The sequence below is a fragment of the Platichthys flesus genome, chromosome 10 (assembly GCF_949316205.1).
Source record: "Platichthys flesus chromosome 10, fPlaFle2.1, whole genome shotgun sequence".
NCBI lineage: Eukaryota > Metazoa > Chordata > Actinopteri > Pleuronectiformes > Pleuronectidae > Platichthys > Platichthys flesus.
Window position 1 is genome coordinate 26,165,734 of NC_084954.1, and position 20,587 is coordinate 26,186,320.

Genomic DNA, 20,587 nt, shown 5'->3' on the forward strand with positions numbered 1-20,587 from the left:
TATGATTAACTTTAATAATTAATATAAATTAAAAAGTTTTTAAGTTTTTGGACCAATTTATAATTAAAGTTTTTGTATTAGATGCTACCATTTGCCTCCTGACCCAGTCAAGACCGCACATAGATAAGAAAAAGTCCTACCTGTGGCTAGGCCGCGTGATTGTCGCCCAAGCCAATATATATATATATATATTAACAACTTTTTGAAACTAACACTTTAATAGCACTTAAATGGCATTTACTTATAGCATTTTGTAGTTTTGCTTTATTTTGAAGAAATTGTACTTTCTTTATTCTTTTCGTCCTGGGTCTGTACCCTCGGGGTTGAATGCACTTATTGTAAGTCACTTTGGATAAAAGCGTCAGCTAAATGAAATGTAATGTAATTGTAGAGTTGGACATATTTCTATATGTGCAGCCCTGAGACACTGTGGGACATCAATCCTGTGTGACGACCAATAGCCCCACAGAGCTTGGCAATGGGAACAGCCAATGAGAGAGCGGAGGGGGCGGGACAAGCAGAGGACCGAGGACGGCAACAGGAGATGGATGCGACCGGAGAGCTCCCGCATGCTCGAGTGGAGTGAGTGAGAGAAGTTGAATTGAAGTTTAGCAACTAGCTTGTCGCGCCGGGGACCAGTTCCGGGAACGAGGACAGCTTGCCGTCTCGCCGCTGCAGACCCTGGAAGTGCCTGTCTGATGCGGAGTGTCGCCGCATCAGACCCTTTGATGAGCCGAAGCTCCGGTGGTGTTCCCGCTCCTGCTAGCCGCTGAGCTGATGCAGACCCTTTGATGCGCCGCAGCCCTGGAGCTCGATCATGCCAGCTAGCTGCTAGCTGCTACAGCCTTGTGTGGTGCCGCGGTGACAGAGGCTTTCCCCGCAGCCGGCTAACTGGGACAGCTAGCCGCCTAGCTGCTAGGACCCGCAGCTCACTTGCTCTCTCCCCCTCCCTCTCTCTCTCCACACACTAACAGACAGTCATCCGTGAGTATTACCCTGCCACATGTAAGTCGACGAGCAGCCACGTGTCCGTGTTGGGAACAATTTAATCACTTTGAACTGTATGTGTGAACCATGAGTGGACTTTGATTGTGAAAGATGTGTGTCATTTAATATACTGTGGCATTGATATTTTGTGTTCTAGTAAATGTGCCTTTTCAGTTATAATCACTAACTGAAAAGGTGAGTAGGACAGGTGTTTAGAAAAGTGTCTCCAGCAGAAATAAGTGTTTCCACGGGAAATAATTGTTTTTAGGTTCAATTTAAATAAACAACTTAACTAACTTTTTCTATGGTTCATTCCACCTGTTAGATATTGATGTAATGTGATGGATATTCATCTGGAGATCTGAAATTCCAAAATTCTCAGACTGGAGTTGCTTTTGAGTCTTTATAATAACAATCTCTGCAGAGTTTATACAACAAGCACGGGTGCTCAAAATAGAACAAGTGGCCGCAAGTTCACAAAGCCAGAACTTATACAAAGAGGCGTTACATAACACATAATATGAAAAAAGAAGACATGAGAGACATGAGACCATCCTCTGTATTATCTGCTGTGTTCTTCCTTCCGCGGTATCAGTTGGAAGAAAAACATCAGCAAATAAGGGTTCCTTCCTGTAAGATAGACAGTATCACAGCAGTGAGACACTTAGTCAGGGGATTTCCGCTTCCTTAGACACTGGTCAGTGGAATTATCCATAACACTATCTATGTTTTGAATATCTTCCTTTATTGTGTCTTTTAAAAAATTAGGCTGATGTAACAAAGTCACAATGCTGTGTACTAAATTTGGTGTTGATTTGGAATAATTACTAAAAAGAAGATTTCACATTCCTGTTTCATAAACATTTTTCACTGCAAACTTTTATGGTCCAAGAAGCTTTTTTGTAGAACACATTAGCTGGACTTGTGTGTTGAATTCTAAGTTAATTAGACTTAAAATCCAATGAGTATGAGTTGGTATCAATAATCTTGAAAACCGTAAATATATTTATGATATACTATTGGTGGTATAATTGATGGACCTGACGGATTGTCGAGCTTGAGTGTAAATCTGCTATTGTGGTTTAAATTGTATTTACTTGTGTTGTATGTTGCAGGGTGTGAAGAAAACTCTGGCAAGGGAAGAGTCCCAAGTGGAACTTCTCAAAAGCCAGCTCAAGGAGCTCTTTAAGTTCTCAGTGGACTCACGTCAAGTTTCAGATGATGTCCTGGCCGTTGTCAAAGAGCATCAGAGGTATTTGACAGAAAGCCTACCACTATCTTAAAAATCTGAAAGATATCACATGTAGGCCACAGAAGAACTGCAAAGTCTTTTTAAACTTACCTGCATTATCAAATGTTTGGATCTGCCTCATGACAGTTTCCATTTATATCCTCCAATTTGGATTTACTGTGAATAATCTCTTCTTAACGGTTCCTAAATGACATTGGGGCAGTTGTGGTTCAGTTAGAGAGGGACACCTACTAATCAGAGAGGGTCATCGACTAACCAAAAGGTTGGTGATTCAATATCCAGCACCTCCAGTCTGCATTTGAAACTGTCCTTGGGCAAGTTTGTGAGCCCCAAATAGTCCTCAATGGTTGTGCTGACAGTGAATGTTTTGGCTCAGAAACAACAATGCACATGAATGCGACTTCTACTATAAAGCACTTTAGGTGGTTGATACTACAATGCATATAACATTTACATTGATTGTTTAACTTAAGAACAGTCTTGGGGATCTACTGGCCCACAGGCTGCATATGGTCCTCTAGACCAGGGGTGTCCAAATTTTTTTTCCTGAGGGCCACCATTTGATGTGGCCACCGCAATATTTCATAAATGAGGGGGATAATACCTTTTTGTTGAGAGACAATTGAGTGTAGCTATTTTATGGGGATGTGTTCACAGTGATGAAAAGAGGCCAATCTTGAGCTGGAAACATGCTTAGAAAATCGTTTTTTTGCAGTCAGTTGCACCGGGAGAATTGGAATATTCAGGAGAACAGAAAGATAAATGGACCTAGTCAAATACGACTAATTTTTTTTTCTATAATGGTCTGTATTTATGTAGAACTTTTCTAGTCTTCATGACCAAAGTGCTTCACAGTACAGTTTTGCCATTCAAACACATTCATACAGTGGATCTATGTGCAGCAATATCTCTTTCATACATCACTTAGACACTGCTGGCCGTCAATTTGGGGTTCATTATCTTGCCCAAGGACCATTTGGCATACAGAATGCAGGAGACTGGGATTGAAGTACTGACCTTCTGGTTAAAAGTTGGCCTGCTATATCTCCTGAGCCACAGCTTCCCTGCAAAGTTAAAGATTAAAAGGGCTTCAACAAAGTGCTGGTCCTTATGGTCCTAAAAACACCTCAAGAGGCTCAAAGTCACATATAAACATTTTTAGAATAAGGAAGAGGATTCCAAAATGTCCCAACAAGAAGGAAAATACTTTTTCTGGCCAAAAGAGCCAAACAAATTGTCAAATTTACCAAAGGCAAGGATTTAAGTTCTCAGTTTTTATGAACGAGTTCAATCAATTAGAGTTAGACCACCTAAACTGAAAGAGCAGAAAATCTGAAAATATTGAGCTCTAGCGGGAGCTCTGCAGAGAGTATACACCATATTAACTCTAATATAACTATTCTTTTCTGAAAAAGTGATTTAAAATTCAGTCATTTTAAGATGAGACAATTGCATGTTCATTCATTAAAACAGAAAGTTTTTAATAGAGAGAGCACCAGTGTTGTGAATTGTTTATTTAGTGTTATTACGTGTCTAGGCTAGCAAGTTTGTTCTAGTCCAATATATACGGAGTCTGTTTGGTTTTTGGAATCTTTTGCTAGTCCAGCTAAACCTGCAGGAGTTTCTGAATGCTGCTGTCAAATGTTTGTCTGCTTAGCAATCACAAATGATGCACCAGCACAGAATTTAGGCACAACACTTACATACATATTTTTTTCCCACCTTAATTGTTTTACTGATGTTTTGGTAATAAATCGACATTTACAAAATACAGAAATATGCTTGTGTCAAGCAATGAGGCTCCATCGTCTCTAAGAAACAGCCAGTGGTAATTTTGATTCAATTCACGTTTCAACATCTTTTATTTGGCTCAGAGGAGCAAATACAAATTAAAATACAACATAAATTGTCTAGCAGTTTCAGCTTGGGTCGTGGCAGCTGGGAGAGAGGCCAGTCTCTTCCCTCTCTCCCAATGGTAGCTCTCGTACTGCCTTATAAACCAGGGAGAGTAATTGGCTAACTTGACTCAGCTGTGCTAAGTACTAGGGCTGAACGATTCATTTAATTTGCTTTGCCTGTATTAACCTTGTTCACTATGTCAGTAGTCAAACGCCAGTTGTTGATGAAAGTAACACCCATCTTACAATGGAAATTGCTATGTTTTACCATTGTGAAAATACTCAATGGTTCCTCCCACTCAGTTGTAGTAGTATTAGTAGTAGAAGTGGTGTGATGTGGCCCCCTGTCTCATTGACGATAGGATAAGCTTTGAGGCATGGCACAACTGTGAAATATAAACAGAAGGAAACATCTTGGAAAGAATGTGAATACTTTTTATTGTGTGTTCATGTTTTTTCTCCTGATTACCCAGAATTGGGGAAACAATTTCCTAAAGCCAAAAACCATGTTCAATATTGTTCTCTGTGTTATTTAAGGAGATTTCATTGAGATTCAATTTCCATTTTATATTTTCTTCTGTCTTTATGATTATATAGATATTTATATATATTCATGGAACATCACTGCAGTATACATATTGTAACAGCCCTGGCTGTCCTGAAAAAAAAAAAGGTGATATAACTTGATTGTGCCTTACAGAGTTGAGGTCATACAAGCATTATTACACAAGGAGACTAGACAAACCAAAAATAGGAAGAAATGGCTGAGACTCCAGAGGGTTTAAATGGAATTGAATATACAGGATTCATAAATTATTTACGTTTTAGTTATACTGACTGGGGTTGTACTTAGTTTTGTTGTATACTGTACATAATATATGAAAATAAACACTGACTGCTTTTAAATTCCTTCTACAAGAATCTTGATTTTAAATCTGTTGTGTGCTTTTGTTGCAGTGTGAAATCTAGAGCAACCAGGCTGTGTTCAGAGTTGCAGTCAGGACTGAGAAATATTCTCCAGGACCCACTGCTGGTCTACACCCAATGGAGCCACATGGTTCCTCAGGTGTTGGAGGCATCTGCGGAGGTTACTGACTTCTCCCATATTGACATGATAGTCCAGAACATAGAGGTAAAACACACAGACATCCCTCAGAAATATTTAAATTGTCTTCCTCATTCATGCAGAAAAAGTCCTCTTTAACTTGAACTGTGTGTCCAACATCAAGAAGTGGCACTTTCACAGATACTGTACAAAGTAATATTTCCTGTCTCAATCTACTGTTAAAAAAAGTAATGGTCCACTTTCATAACTAATGGTCATTGTGCTAGTGTGGTGACACATTTTCAGCAGACGCGTAGATGATTCATATTTCAGCCAAATGCTTAAAGAAATCTTACACTGCTGGTAGTTGAATGAGAGACATTGAATTCTGCAGTCACTACTCTGGTTGACTTTTCTACAATCAGCATGCTGCCTGTAAACTGCCACATGCTTGTTTTAGTTGTTTCAGTGTGGCAGAACTATAGTGCTGTTAGAGTCTGTATGTAGTTCTGTATGAAATTCTATATGGAGAGATTGTCTGTAGTTGAACCGGAAACTTTGTGTGGGTAAGTATGTAAATTGGATCAAGAAGTTGCATTAGCAAGTGTAAAATATTTCTGTAAATACCTAATTCTAGTGTTTAGTTTAGTGTTTAGTATTGAGGTATTTTTTAATGCAACATTGTGAAAATGTGTTCCCTTTTTTTAGCGCCTGCTGAAGGATGGTGTCCAGTTGCAGGAGCATTTCAGCCTGCTGCATGTGAAGGGAGACCTGCTGGACTCTGTGTTTGGCCACGAGAGGTCTGATGCTTTGCAGGGCGAGTTGGGTGCTGCCATCAAAAACAGAGAGCTGCTGCACACTCAGCTGCTGCAGAGGAAGAGCAGATTACAGGTGCCAAAATGTTAATCTTTTTTGGTTAAATTGCATCTTACTTTTAAATATAAGCATTACATACATTACATATCATTTAATTGACCCTTTTTTCAAATCAACTTCCAATAAGTGCATTGAACCATGAGGGTACAAACCGAGATTAACAAGAATCATGCAAGTACATAAGCTTCACAAAAGCCAAACTACAAAGTGCTACATGAACTAACATGTAGCATATAAGTGCAACTTTTTTTTTAAATACATTTTTTTAATTATTAGACAATCTTCTTAGCCAAGGTATCGTCGTAAATATGTGTTTTTAGCCTGTAGTGGAAGATGTGAAGACTTTCTGCTCTTCTGATGTCAAGGGGCTCGTTCCACCATTTGGGAGCCAGACCAGTATACACTAAAGTCATGATTTTTTTGAGTGACTAGATGTCCCTCGCAGTGAGGGAGCAGAAAGCCGAATGGCCAATGCAGAGCTGCATAGACGTACTGGGGTGTGAGGTTTAACCATGTCCTGGATGTAGGCCATTTTGGCCCCAGTACTAGTGTCTTTAAGCAGATATGGGCAGCCACTGGTAACCAGTGAAGGGAGCCGAGTACTGGTGCAGTGTGAGAAAACGTAGGTAGGTTGAAGACCAGATGAGCTGCCACATTCTGGATGAGCTGCAGATATCGGCTGGCACCTGCAGGGAGACCAGCCAGGGGGGAGATGCAGTACTCTGGGCATGAGATGACAAGAGCCTGGACCAGAACCTGTGCTGCCTTCTGAGTGAAAATCATTGTTGCAGCAATGCTAGCGGTTAGGGAGAGTTGGCTGTCGATCTCTAAACCCTATCTCTTCGCTCTCTCCCATGCACTCACATAGGGTTACATACATGCACAAACACATAGAAACAATGCTTTCCCTCAGATTTTAACTGTAAGGTTAGGTTATCTTGTTGGAGCTTGACACTCTACGTTTGGAAGATTGAGCTATATCACAACTTGCTCAGTTGTTTACCATGGAGCAGTGATCGCTTACACTCCAGATTAAACTTCAGCACGTTCTGGTGACTTGGTTTGTTTAGCTCTTTGAGCTGTCTCCCAGTCAGTGTGGCATGCAGGTGGGTCTGTGTTATGCAGGGCTCCTGGATAAACTGACAATTGCTTGCGGGAACCCTTGTGTTAACCCTTGTGTTACTCAGTGGCCAGCCTCTGTTTCCAGTGAACAGCTGTGACCCTTAATGAGAACCCAGTCCCCAGGTTTCAGGTTATGGAGGTCTGCTTGGCTGCAAATGGCAGGGCACTTTTCACCTATGAATACAAAGTAGCAGACAGGTTACCCTCGTTGTTGAATGCACTTCTTGTTCGTCGCTTTGGATGAAGGCATCAGTTAAATGATATGTAATGTAATATGTTGAGGTTAACACAATATTTTAGCAAAGCCTCTTCACATGCTGTTGTGGTTGGAGGTGGGTGTCTGAGGGGGTCTACCAAATAAGATTTAAAATAGACCCTATTTATGTACTCATGTACAGTGGTGCCACTCTTTCCATTACAACATATTATCTTGAATGAGCTTAACAAGCTTGCAATGTTAACAATGCATCATCAGATGTATCCTGAAAATTGTATCACTGACGTTAACTGTTTTGCCATGACATGTAAAAGGGTAACACATCTGAATGTAACATTCTCCATAGATCGAACTAGATCGGAAAGGTCAGCATATGTTTATGCTAAGTGGTGTGCAAACACTAACAGTTTTGAGGAACCCATCCTTGACCCTTTAACAGAACAGCGACCAGGCATTATAAAGCAGTTCATAGTTCTTAATGTCATGAGAAAATGTACTCCAATTAAACATGTCATTGCCCAAGTTTCCTGGCTTCATCCCCATCCGGACAGATATTTTTATGGAAACCCAGTAGAAGTTTGGAGCTAACAGGGCACAGACACATCATACCCAGCATAATTTCTTCCTGCTGAGCGGATTGCTGGTAGATGTTTGGTTAACCCGTCCACTGTGCATTTAACCAACACAAGTGAAAAGTAATCATGCCACTCTACACAGATGTTGAGATTCACTCTTCAATTAAGATTGAAGAGGTGGGTTGTCAGTCCTGTCCAGGGAAACAGACTTACTGAGCCTCATGTTTGGGATTATAATAAAATGTTGGAATAAAGTGCACTGATTTCATATCATTGACCTTTGCTCATGGTATACAATGTAATTCATTATAGCACACTTACTTACTTTAGGGAAACATTTTACAATTTCAGGTTTTAAATTTATTTTAAGCCTGGTGTATTAATGCCAGATATTTTCGTTAGTACCTTTTTAAAAAACGCCACTTCTCACACAAACGTTGGGATTTATGACAATAAATTTGATGGAAAATGTGTGTATTTCCATGCATACTCTGACCCATGCATACAACCTTTTTGGAGATGGGGAAGTGGGGATGCAGACGTGAGGTGGTGAACTGAAGCCAGATTATTGATCCAATTCATCATTTAGATTAAAACCAACAGCTTAGTTTTCCTCGCGCGACGTATTTGTTCCACACAAACCTTTTAATTAAAAAATATATAAAACAACTTACAGCAAAATTACGTTTAGATTTCATTTAAAAGCGGGGTTACAGAGCCATAGCTTTTAATAATATCTTCTAACACTGTGAGTTTATCATCAAATCACTGCAGTGAACGTGACAGTGCCATCAGGCACACCCAGGGCACAGTGCACAGAGCGACCTGGAGATGAAGAAACCTTCCAAATAATATCCCAGAGTGGAGGTGAGGATCCACTAATGTGAGGGAATTGGTTGGATGCTCTTAATAAATCAATACTGCCATGTAAGTGGTGCGGGGTTCTGCGTGATGTGTGCATGCGAATGGAAGGGTGAGGAAGAATAGAGGGTTCAGCAATGTCTAATCAGCTGATATAGATTCTACTGATCTGTCATCTGTTTCTTTTTTTACTTCAGGAACCATTCTTTGTTTCGTCTTCACTCTCATACATTGTGTTATCCACAGCATCGGCAGAGTATCAGTGAATATCCTTTATTAGTGACATCACTGCTGGCCCATAAAATCGCTCTTCACCTCCACCTCACTAACAAACACCTCGATGTCAGTGTCAGAATGCTTTGCTTCCTCTTCACACCGCTTGATGCTGTGACTCCGTCGGTGGAAACCCATTGGTTAGCAGCATAATTGAATATTCATGCCGTGCTTTGCATTGACCATTTATGGTTGAAAGTGGGCGTGTGGAGGGCGAATTTGGAGGCAGTTCCACTTACAAACGTTTCCAGGTGGACTGAGATTTATAAAGCGGACAATGCGTTCAGGCAGTGGCGATTTTAGCCTCAAATTTCTTGTGGAGCAATTTTCATGACTTAATGTCACCATCACAAAAATAGAGGTAGCTGATTATTATAAGCAGTAGTCTTATAGAGACCAGTAAGATATACTATGGGCTGAATTTTGAGTGCCAGCAGGGAGCAGAATGGTGAATTGTATTTGAAATTCTATTTCAAATACAATTCACATACTTTAGAGCTCAGCGCGACACAAAGATGTTGTCTATAATACAGCATTAAAGTAAAATGATTGCAACAAAGTAAAAAGATTAGACAGACACATAGCTTCACATCAATACTCTGAATAAAGAGCTTTAGGAGATGTAATGCTACTTTAAACAGCTGCTCTTTAAATACTCACGTTTCAGTTGATCACAGTAAATCTGTTTCTGCAGACTAATTATCTGTGTAACGTAGTCAAATCAAATGGGTTGGCGAGTGAGACAACTTTACATACCATTAGATATCTTACGTGGTGGCGCTTATTCTCCAAACACATTCATCCTCATAAACTCTAACGCTTCTCCCCTCTGGGTGGACCGGATCTTGTCGGTTCATGTCGGGTTAATAACTCTGTATGGTCCCTTTAGCATCGCCATTTCTGATGGTATCTTGCCTGCAGGCTAGCGGAGCTAAGCTAACAGGCGAGTTACAGAGACACCGATACCTGCTCATCACTATTAACACAGAAATACAATACTAAACTTGACTTAACACAGAAACGGGAGCGCAGACGTCTTTAGCTTCTCTGTCAGGAAAACAAACCGAAGATCAAACCGTATTATTCATCCGATATGTGAGAGAGAGAAACCTCTCCACAGACTCTGGGAGTGTTCACAGGGATTAGACTGTTAGCTCAGGTTAAGCTGAGCAGGCAACAGGCTGGGAGCTGGAGTCGCGTTACGCATTATTCGAGTCAAGTTGCGAGGCAGATTTCGTGGAGCACATCTTAAAGTGCCCCAACTCCGCCCACTCTCCAAATGTTAACTTCGGCTAGTGTGGTTCACGCTCATTGGTGTTTTCATGGCAACGGTCTTAAGCTTGGGCCGTTGCCCCCTGAGCAAAGACGGACAGAGCAGAGAGGGACAGAGTAGAGACGGAAGGCAAGAGAGAAGCTTTTCACAGAGCAGGCACACAGATGCGTTCAGGTGTGCGTGTTAACGGTTTTATAAATCGGAATTTTCTTTTGCGTACGCCATTTCCGGCTTTTGTGCTAATGTATACTTTTAGTATGAATCCTACGCACTGTTTTAAAAATTTGAGACCCCTGGCCTTTCGATCCTGGCATGGTAATGGGAATTAGACTTTTTAAGGATCTATATGTTCACAAGGTGTTTGCTTCATTTGATCAATTGTCAGAGAAGTATACGTTCCCCTTTCTTTCGAGACCTACAGATTAGGCCCTTTGTATAAATGGGTTACCATTCTTTCCCTGAGCAAGCACGCCCTTAGATAGTCTCCTAGGATTTAATGCTGGTCTCAAGGGCGCCATCTCCTGGATTTATGTAGAGATTGAGGGGATAAACCCACAGTCTCCGAATAACCTAATAGGACACTTTGGGAACAAGACCAAGGCCTGTCATTTGCTGATGGTCAGTGGGCTTCAATCCTTGGCCGGGTTCATTCCTCCTCCCCCTGTGCTAAGCATGGTCTAATACAGCTTAAGATATTTCATCGTCTCCATGTCATTAAGGAGAAATTAGCCAGAATATACCCTAATACTGATCCTACATATGACCGGTGTGCTATTTACTCAATATTGTATATCGAAGTTTACTTAAATAGTTGGTGGTGTGTCTTTCAAGGGGATGCTTGGTTGGGGTGGGGGGAGGGCACATGGGACGGGATTAATGTAGGCTGGATTTCAAATGTTGACTCTGTGAATTATCCCTAATATTCAAATAAACAGAAATTTGAATAAAACATTTAACAAAACTCTCACTGATATTTGCACCAAATGTAATAACAACTTCTTAACATGCTCAACATTTTAGTTTTGGGTTTCTTTTGCATTACATTCAGTTGCAATCACAAATATAATTTCGAAAAAGAGTTTGAAGGTGGTAATGATGTGCCATAGTTTTGATTTTACTATAGAGAATGTGAAAATAAGCACATACGCTGACTTCAACATATAGTCAAGAAATGACTGATGTTATAACACACTATCATCTTTCCTGCTCTAAGGCCTTGATATCAAGAACCAAGGATTTCGGTGATGCCTACAAGTTGATCCACGCTAAGCTGGCCTATCTTCAAGACACACTGGTTGTTGCGGATGGCCTTCACCCCGACATTTTGGCCAAGAAAAGTCAGTTAGACCAGTATAGGGTGAGTTAAATCCCAAGTCAGACCAGGGCCAAGCCAATGTTAGCCAATATGTTTGCTGGACCTCAAGATGCTTTGTGTAGACTATTGTATAAAGCTTCCAGTAGTATAAGCTGATAAATTGAGGTCAATTGCTGTGCAAACTTAAACATTTACAAGATCATATATAACTATGTTGTATTGATATGTATTCAATCTGAGGAAAGACACAAATACTTAAACAGAACCAAGGACATTTTATTTTGTGCATGTAGCTCATTTACCACATATGCTTTACACAATGGTAATTTTTGAAAGCATCCTACATTTTACTTATCTGGTTCCCAACCTATAGGCATTGACTGGTTTAATTTTTGTTGACATAGAAAATCAAATTGCAAGACCTTAAAATGTGAGTTATGTTTTCAATCACTATGCACACAGTGGATGCTTTTATTGTTGTCACATTGGTTGATTAATCAATCAACTAGAATTGTGCTTTGTTATGATACTGAATATAGGAAAAAAAGATTAGCTTTGATTATTTTTTAATTGTGGTACATACGATTTTGACTGCATCGGATATTATTTAACACAAAAGGTGTAAACTTTCAGTTCTCATGAAAACCACATTGGATATAGGGCTGTCACAATATACGATTTTCACTCAACAATTACTGTGGACTCAAAACAATTCACAAAATTATATCAGCATATCTATAGTTTTATAATCAATTCTATCTTTAATATTTATTTTGTGTTTTATGTTGTTTTTGGTGAATGAATTATGCCCGAGGACTACAAAAATTGACCTGCTATTGTTTCACATTCCCCACATACAACGCTTGCTAATCAACAAATTGCGTGCGCACCAGATAGTGACTGCATCACAACAGAACGAAAATTATTTAGAATGTGCATGATTTATTTACAAAATATTGTGATTAATACAATATACATCATAAATATGTTTTTTTAAATTACAATAATCATCAATATTGGCATATTTTGACAGCTCTGTATATATATTTTGCATTATATCCAATGGTGTTGTGTGTGCTCAGATGATCCAGAGGGACCTGGTGGACTGTGAAGTCCATATCACAGCACTGGAGATTCTGGTCTCCTCCGTTCAGAGCAACAGGACTAATTTTGAGAGGCTGTATAATGACTGGAAACATCTTCAAAAGGCAGTCCGGGTAAGATTAAATGTTCAGTTGAATTATTGACAAATTCTGATTTGAAAAATATATGTCTATAAACAAATACAAGTTGTGGCCCTTGATAATAAGGAATTACAATAATCAAGTCTCGATGTAACAAAGGTGTGGACACATTTTCTGGATCTTTTTGAGACAGGGTATATCAGATTTTTTGATGTTACATAAGTGAAAGAAGGCAGTCCTAGAAATGTGTTTTAAATGAAAATCAAAGGACAAATCAGGATTAAAGATCACTCCCAAATTGCTGAAAGCTTCCCTAGAATAGCTATGTCATCAGGTAATGCATCTCTAAGGAGGTTAGGGCTGAGTATTAGAACTTCTGCTCTATCTGAATTTAATAGGAACAAATTGCAGGCTATCCACGGTTTTCTCTCCTTGATACATACTTGAAGTTTAGTTAATCGATTACACTGAGTGTGTCCTGATAATATTTCCTAGTGGAAGCATATATAATGTGAATAAAATTGGGCCGAGCACAGAACAACTTTGGGGCACACAGATGACTCATCATTGCTTTGCACAAATTGGAATTGATCTGATAAATAGGATTCAAACCAGCTTAGGATGGTTCCTTTAATGCCAATTAACTGTTCTAGTCTCTGTAGTAAAATGTGATGGTCAATAGTGTTGAATGCTGCACTAAGATCTAACAGAACAAGAACAGAAGCTGGATCTGAAGCTATTAGAAGGTCAGTAGTGAGTTTTTCCTGGAGAAACCTTTGAAAGCTGTTTGGATACAACCTTTTCAAGTTTTTTAGACAGGTAGGGGAGGTTGGATATCCGTCTGTAGTTGGCTAAAACCTCCAAGTCCAGATTTTCAACACAGTTGTTGGAGTGCCCCTTCCTTTCTAGTTTTCTTTAAGCTTGTTTTATTTCATGTGTTGGAATTATACTAGTAATTTACTATGTTTTACACAGAGGCGTTATGGAGTCTAATGTTTATTGCTGCGAGTTAGACGAGCTAGTGACAAGATGGTTAATTTCAGTTGCACTAGGGTTTTTAAAGAATTCGTCAGTTATATAGATTGATGATACTGAGTTAAATGTTTCTGGGATTAGTTCCCAAAATGGTTATACGATAGACCTCTAGAAAATGGGTTTTGGATTAATGGCATGTAGTCTGATAATAAGAAATGAAAGGTTATGAAATTATGGTGGATACAAAAGGATTATGTTGAAGTACTATTAGATGTTACATTTTAACACCATATAATAGTACAATGTCAAATGTGTGGTTACAACAGTGAGTGGGTTGGTGGACACACTGAAACTGTCAGAAAGTGTGCGGCAGACAGACCCAGGGTTTAACAAAATATGTCTTTTAATGAAAATCAGTCTTTAACAGAAAAAACTAAAACACACAGTGGAAAACACTTGAAGCTTACACGAGGAGATACAGAGGACACGGGATACAAAAAGACGGTGTGTGCATGATGTTGTTAGTCTTTTTATTAGTAGCTTAATGAGAGAGCAGTTCAAATAGCCAAAAGCAGAAGGGAAATAATATAACATACTCTTACGTTGGTGTGATGCTTCTAATTATTTTCTTTTACCTACTCATCATTTTTGTTTTTTTAGACAAAGCTGCATGAGAGTGAGGAGAGCGTTGCAGTTCATGAGAGCTTCCATGGCAGCCTGCTGAACATAGAGAAGTGGCTGATGATCATGAAGCAAAAGTTGAAGTCATTTCACAGCTCTGCTGGAGAATGGAGCATAGAGGGCCGCCAACATGAAGCAGAGGTCTGTTTTTTTTTGTTTGTTTTGGACTCTGTGCTCACAATCCGCAGTTTTTAGAAGAGCTTAGAGTTCTTGTGTATTTCTCTGACCTGCAACAGTTTAAATGTTGATTTGTTTGAAATGTCACACTATTAACCCTGATCACCACATAATGATTGATACTTCTCTTAGATGAGTAAAATCTTTCGTCAGAGCTTCGCACATTCATTCATAAATTCAGCTTTTCCTGACTCCATTCACTCTCTTACTCTTTCTCTTGTGCTGACACACACACAAAGCGACACACACATGTGTAAACTCAGGCACAGTGCGAACGGAAGAGATACAGAGAGAAATCAGTGCTAAGTTGAGGTATGCAAGTTAAGAGCTAAAAGCTTGCACTGCTTGTTCACCTTGCCCACAGTGAAAACCAGTATCTAAAAAGATAATGATGAAAATGATTATGTAGATGAACAGTGAAATATAGACGCGCCGACATGATCCAACACCAGTGAGTCATAACCAAACACATGACCGTACGTTTATTACCTAAATCATCCCAATAAAAAAAAATTGTTTGATTTATTTGAATTTTTCAATCTTAATAACTCAAAATCATTTGGACTTGTCATCAATTAAATAACAAATGTTAAATTTATATATCTTCTGTCATTTATCTTTCTGTTCCCACAACAATATAAAGCGAACGAGGGGATTTTTCGGGCATTTAGAAAGGGTGATTAATCACAGCTACCATGTGATTACCCTGATTACAATTTACAATTTTTTTTATTTACACATTAATTTATACAGCTATTTATATATTTTAAATTGTAATTATGCATTTATTTATACTCTGCGTAATCTGCTGAACACAACAAAATAAAACTGTCAACTCAGTCATCAAAAGTCAAGGGCGGGTGAAACCTTCTGATTGGTGGCTACCCTAGATGATACATGGAACAAATTCAGATTATTGATGGTTTTTGCTGTCAGTGAATCATTGTTCGGAAGAAGAGAATAAGTAGAGAATAGAATGAACACAGAATTTGAAAACAGATATTGAATGTATCAACGTTGCTCCATCAAATCTCGCTCCGCCTCCTCTGACTAAATTCTACTGTGGAAATTTATATAAATTAAGGTGAGCCCTCCGTGGTCCATGGTTAACTAGCTGGGGAAGCCGTGGCCTTCCACCACCTTCGCCTGCTGCTCATTTCCTGTTGCCTGCTCTCTGATTGGTAGGCCCCCGTCCTACTATTATTAGTAGTATTTAAGTCCAGCCAACATGCCAGTCATGACAGCTGCACTCAGCTCGCCAAACATGCTCAACAATAATATTATTGTACTACATAACATGCTGGTGTTGTTAGCCTGATTGTAATGGTATTGATTTTGTTTAGTTCCTGCTTATTGCTTAAATAGTTAGCACTAAATTTAGTACCCTTTCGATAAAACTATGTCTTTGATTTGGGCAGCATCCTTCAGCCCTCACCTTTTGTATTTTTACAATCTGATTCCAAACCTTTTCTGAATAAATAAGTCATTTTAACCGTTAACATATGTTTTTTATGTTCCCCTTCCCCTCACAAGCGAAAGGTGGTAACAGACCGTATTTATGTAGCATTTATGTCCTAAGATTAAGATTAAGAAATCCTTTATTAATCCCGAAATGGGAAGATTTCCATAAGTACATGCAGATCTTTCTTTCCTTCACACATGATAGCAATAATTAATAATTACCACTTTATCTCCTCAAGCAAACCAACCCTACATAGAGTAAAAGTGTTGTTGTAGGATGGTGGTGACTGTGTGATGGGACTGCATGCTTTTTGTAAGCATTATAAGCATTTCCCAGTTTTGGGCTTGCTTGACCTGACCACTCTTGGTCAGAGGAGGGGGCCTTCTCTGTTCCAGTTCCCCTTTTTGGATAAACGGTGTCCTCGGAACTGCGCTTGATATTTTGGTCACAATATCTTCATAATCCGTTGGTGTTATATTCATTTGTGATTATCGAATAAAAACGTCAATGCCATCAACTAGTAAAAGTCAGGTAACGATATTCTCTGCTACTAGCTTAACTTTGGAGCCATATTTTTAATTAAATTAGATTGTATTTGAATAGGGCTAAATCACAACATGCCTTGTCTTCAGGCACTTTACAATGTAAGACCTTGCAATATTGTCAAATGCTAGCCCATTGTGGAAACAATAGTTTCCACAATGGGCTAGCATTTGACAAAAGTGGAAGTAGCCTGTAGAATCAGACTCAGTGTTGGGGTTAGAGGAGAGAAATTGGGTAGAGAGGAGAGATAAGTGGAAAAGGGGGGGTCATTTTTATTTACCAAATGTGTGCATTTCGCAGAAGAATAGATGTCTCTGCAAAAGATAATACACAATATACCGCAGATATGCTTTGACTTTATACTGAAAATATTTCTTACTGTGATGCAAAATTTCACATTGTATCAAAACCACTAAAACACAAGAAATACAATCTATGGTGGCTTCCACAAATAAGACATAATGATTACTCCATGATGAAGTCTGACTGTTAATGGAGTCTGACTAATTTTTTCTCTCTCTGACCACTTTATGTCCCTGTCCACAGAGAGCACTGGGAGAATTTCCAGAGAAGGAGATTCAGCTACAGCAGATGGAGGTCCAGGGTCAGAGGGTTTTGGAGACGACTTCAGAGGAGGGGCAGATACACATTCTGCAAGACATGAAGCGGCTACGAAAGTCCTGGTTGTCCCTCTACAACATGAGTCTCAATCTTCACAGGTATCCGAAATAGGGTACAATTAGGAGGTTGTTTTTTAGTTTGGTATACCAATTGTGTGGTGATATTTAGAAAGACTGTTCCACAAATGCTGAAAGAGTGTGAAAATATGCCAAACACCTCAAATTGAATGGAGTGGGATAATTTGTCTGAATGTCTTAGAATCATGCCGGTTCTGCCACCTTGGGAGGGGAAGGGTCACATTGCAGATAGAACTGCCCTATTCTACAGTCTATGATCACGTTTTCTCATGTCCTTTATCACTGTTATCACGCAGGTAATGATAAAATGAGGCTAAATTCATGGAGGATTTTTTTATTTCAATCTGATATTTTTTGGAGGGGTTGGGATTGCAGAGGCCAGATAAGGTATATCTCTTTTATCAGTTACAAAACATTGATGACAAAAAGATATGTAATTAAGCTATGTCACACAAGCACAAAGTGAAACAGAGAGAAGAGTTGGTGAACCAACTGATTATTGTGGAACAGTGGGGACAAATATGTGTATTCAGGATTCCCACGACGGACGGTTAATGATAAATGATCAGCGCTGCACCGTTATATAAAGCTCTCTTTGTGTTGTTGTGATGTATTAGACACACATATGTTGAACTGGTGAATAATGCAAACCCTTACCGCATTGTGTTTCTTTTTTCCTCTCAGGTTACTGAACAGCTCCATGGAGTTGACAGCATGGAAGGATAGAGCCCTTTCTGTAGACAGCTCATTCCTAACAGAACTCAGCCTAGGGCAGGATGACAGTGAGTTCCTGGCAGGAGGCTCAAGGAGTCAGAGAGGCAAAAAACAAGATCAGTCAACAGAGACGTTTGGAGCTTTTGTAAGCCCTGGGTCTGGACAAGGAGATAGTCTGGAGGGAGAGGCAGGGGAGGGGTTGCTGACAGGGCGGAGTGAATGGATCCAGGGCCATGCTGAAGGCCAATTCATGCTTGCTGCAGAAGATGATGAACATTTCACTCCATCAAGGACAGAGAAGGACAGCCAGCACTCATTTAATGGAGATGAAATAGATTCCTTGGATTTGAGCATTCATTGCAGCCAGGGTGTTCCCAAAGACACAGCTGAATGGCCTGATAATAAATCAACAGGGAATGACAATCACATCCTGATTGGAGACAGAGGAGTAGCAGCATTAACTGCAATGGTGAGCTATGGTGAGGGGGCGAAATAAGCTATTGAGAGGGCAGGGGAAGGGTTACGCCGGGTTCACACCGGACGCGATGCCAAAGCGTGGCGTAAGCGCAGCGCCAAGCCCCAAAAAAACTGCTGGCTCCCACCCAATCCCATGTTAAATTGTTGTGCTGAACACACCGGACGCCGAAGCGAGGTGTAAGCGCAGCACCGTGAAGCGATCGTTTCGGCGTTGTCTATTTTTTTCGCTTGACGCGAGCAAAGAAGTTCTTCAACATGGATGACATTAAATTAATAATTGAAGTGGAGAAGTACAGTGAGTTGTATGATCCTCGGAACATGTTGTATAATGACAACACAAAAAAGGACACATGTTGGGACGCTGTTGCAGTAACTTTTGGAGCAACAAGTAAGTATATGCTTGAAAATATGATTAAATGTCGTTTTTACTGCAGGCTGATAACAGCAAAGGAATGTGACAGTATTAGCGCTTACGCCACGCTTCGGCATCGCTTCCGCGTCCGATGTGAACTAAGATTAAGAAATCCTTTATTAATCCCGCAATGGGAACATTTCCATAAGTACATGCAGATCTTTCTTTCCTTCACACATGATAGCAGTAATTAATAATTACCATTTTATCTCCTCAAGCAAACCAACCCTACATAGAGTAAAAACAAAGCAAAAACAACTAAGGTGTTGGTCCAAGTGTAGTTTTAGGATGGTGGTGACAATGTGTGATGGGACTGTATGTTTTTTTTAAGCATTGTAAGCATTTCCCAGTCTTGGGCTTGCTTGAACTGACCGCTCTTGGTCAGAGGAGGGGGCCTTCTCTGTTCCAGTTCCCCTTCTTGGATAAAAGGTGTCCTCAGAACTGCGCTTGATATGAAGATATAGTCACAATATCTTCATAGTCCTTTGGTGTTATTTTCATTTGTGATTATCGAATAAAAACATCAATGCCATCAACTAGTAAAAGTCAGGTAACGATATTCTCTGCTACTAGCTTAACTTTGGAGCCATATTTTTAATTAAATTAGATTGTATTTGAATAGGGCTAAATCACAACATGCATTGTCTTCAGGCACTTTACAAAGTAAGACCTTGCAATATTACATTCTAATATTACAAGTAACTATGGGCTAGCATTTGACAAAATGTGGAAGTAGCAGCGCTTACGCCACGCTTCGGCATCGCTTCCGCGTCCGATGTGAACAGCCAAGCGCCGGCGCGCTAGGGATTAGCGCCTACACCTCGCTTCGGCGTCACTTCCGCGTCCGGTGTGAACCCGCCGTTAAGTTGGTTAAATTAGTATCTTATCTTTGTTGGACACAATAGTTTATTCTTTGTACTGATTGTTCAAATGTGACAGGTGGTAAAGCTCTAACAACCACACACATAAAATTGTCAAAAAAGTAGTAAATATAACATTTTATACAAAGAGACCATAAGCAAATAATAGGGAAGCTGTCAACTTGTAGACTTCTGTACTTAGTATTTATTGAAAAAAGAGGTAGCAGTTGTAGGGAAAGACTAGCCTGACGTTGTCATACTCATAATTCTAGTCAGATATGAGTCTGATACCACTCCAATGGGCTGTGATTATGGGGGATGTTTCAATCGAACAAGGAATGCCTCTTCGCTCAATTGGATAGACCTACAACCAATCAGAGCAACGAAGTATGTGATGTATTTTAAGCGACGCATAGTCGTTGTCAACAGAACTCAACTGCACAAACGCTAGAAGAAGTAGAAGAAGAAGATCAGTAAAAACGTTTTTTGCCGGAGTTGTAAAAATAATTTAAGGATACAAGGAGAACTTCGGAGGCGACGCCAAAGAGCTGCGCTAATCCCTAGCGGGCCGGTGCTTGGCTGTTCACACCAGACACTGAAGCGCCGGGCAGCACTAATAATATCACCCGTTGAGCCAGTAGAATAAAGCATATACTTACTTGTTGCTCCAACATTAACCAACAGCCGCCCAACATTTGTCTTTTTTGGTG

At 39.8% G+C, this 20,587-nt stretch overlaps 1 protein-coding gene across 3 annotated transcripts in view; it reads left to right on the top strand.

Annotated features, from left to right (window-relative positions):
* syne3 (spectrin repeat containing, nuclear envelope family member 3) overlaps positions 1-20,587 on the top strand; it is a 57,085-nt gene that overhangs the window by 27,157 nt on the left and 9,341 nt on the right. For 2 of the 3 annotated variants that reach the window (XM_062397926.1, XM_062397927.1), the window contains exons 7-14: positions 2,103-2,239; positions 5,095-5,269; positions 5,891-6,073; positions 11,593-11,736; positions 12,777-12,911; positions 14,514-14,675; positions 17,263-17,435; positions 18,099-18,597. In XM_062397926.1, coding sequence (XP_062253910.1) covers positions 2,103-2,239; positions 5,095-5,269; positions 5,891-6,073; positions 11,593-11,736; positions 12,777-12,911; positions 14,514-14,675; positions 17,263-17,435; positions 18,099-18,597 — 1,608 coding nt within the window. Of the gene's footprint in view, positions 1-2,102; positions 2,240-5,094; positions 5,270-5,890; positions 6,074-11,592; positions 11,737-12,776; positions 12,912-14,513; positions 14,676-17,262; positions 17,436-18,098; positions 18,608-20,587 lie in introns of all 3 variants that reach the window. The other variant, XR_009922111.1, reaches the window with a different exon arrangement.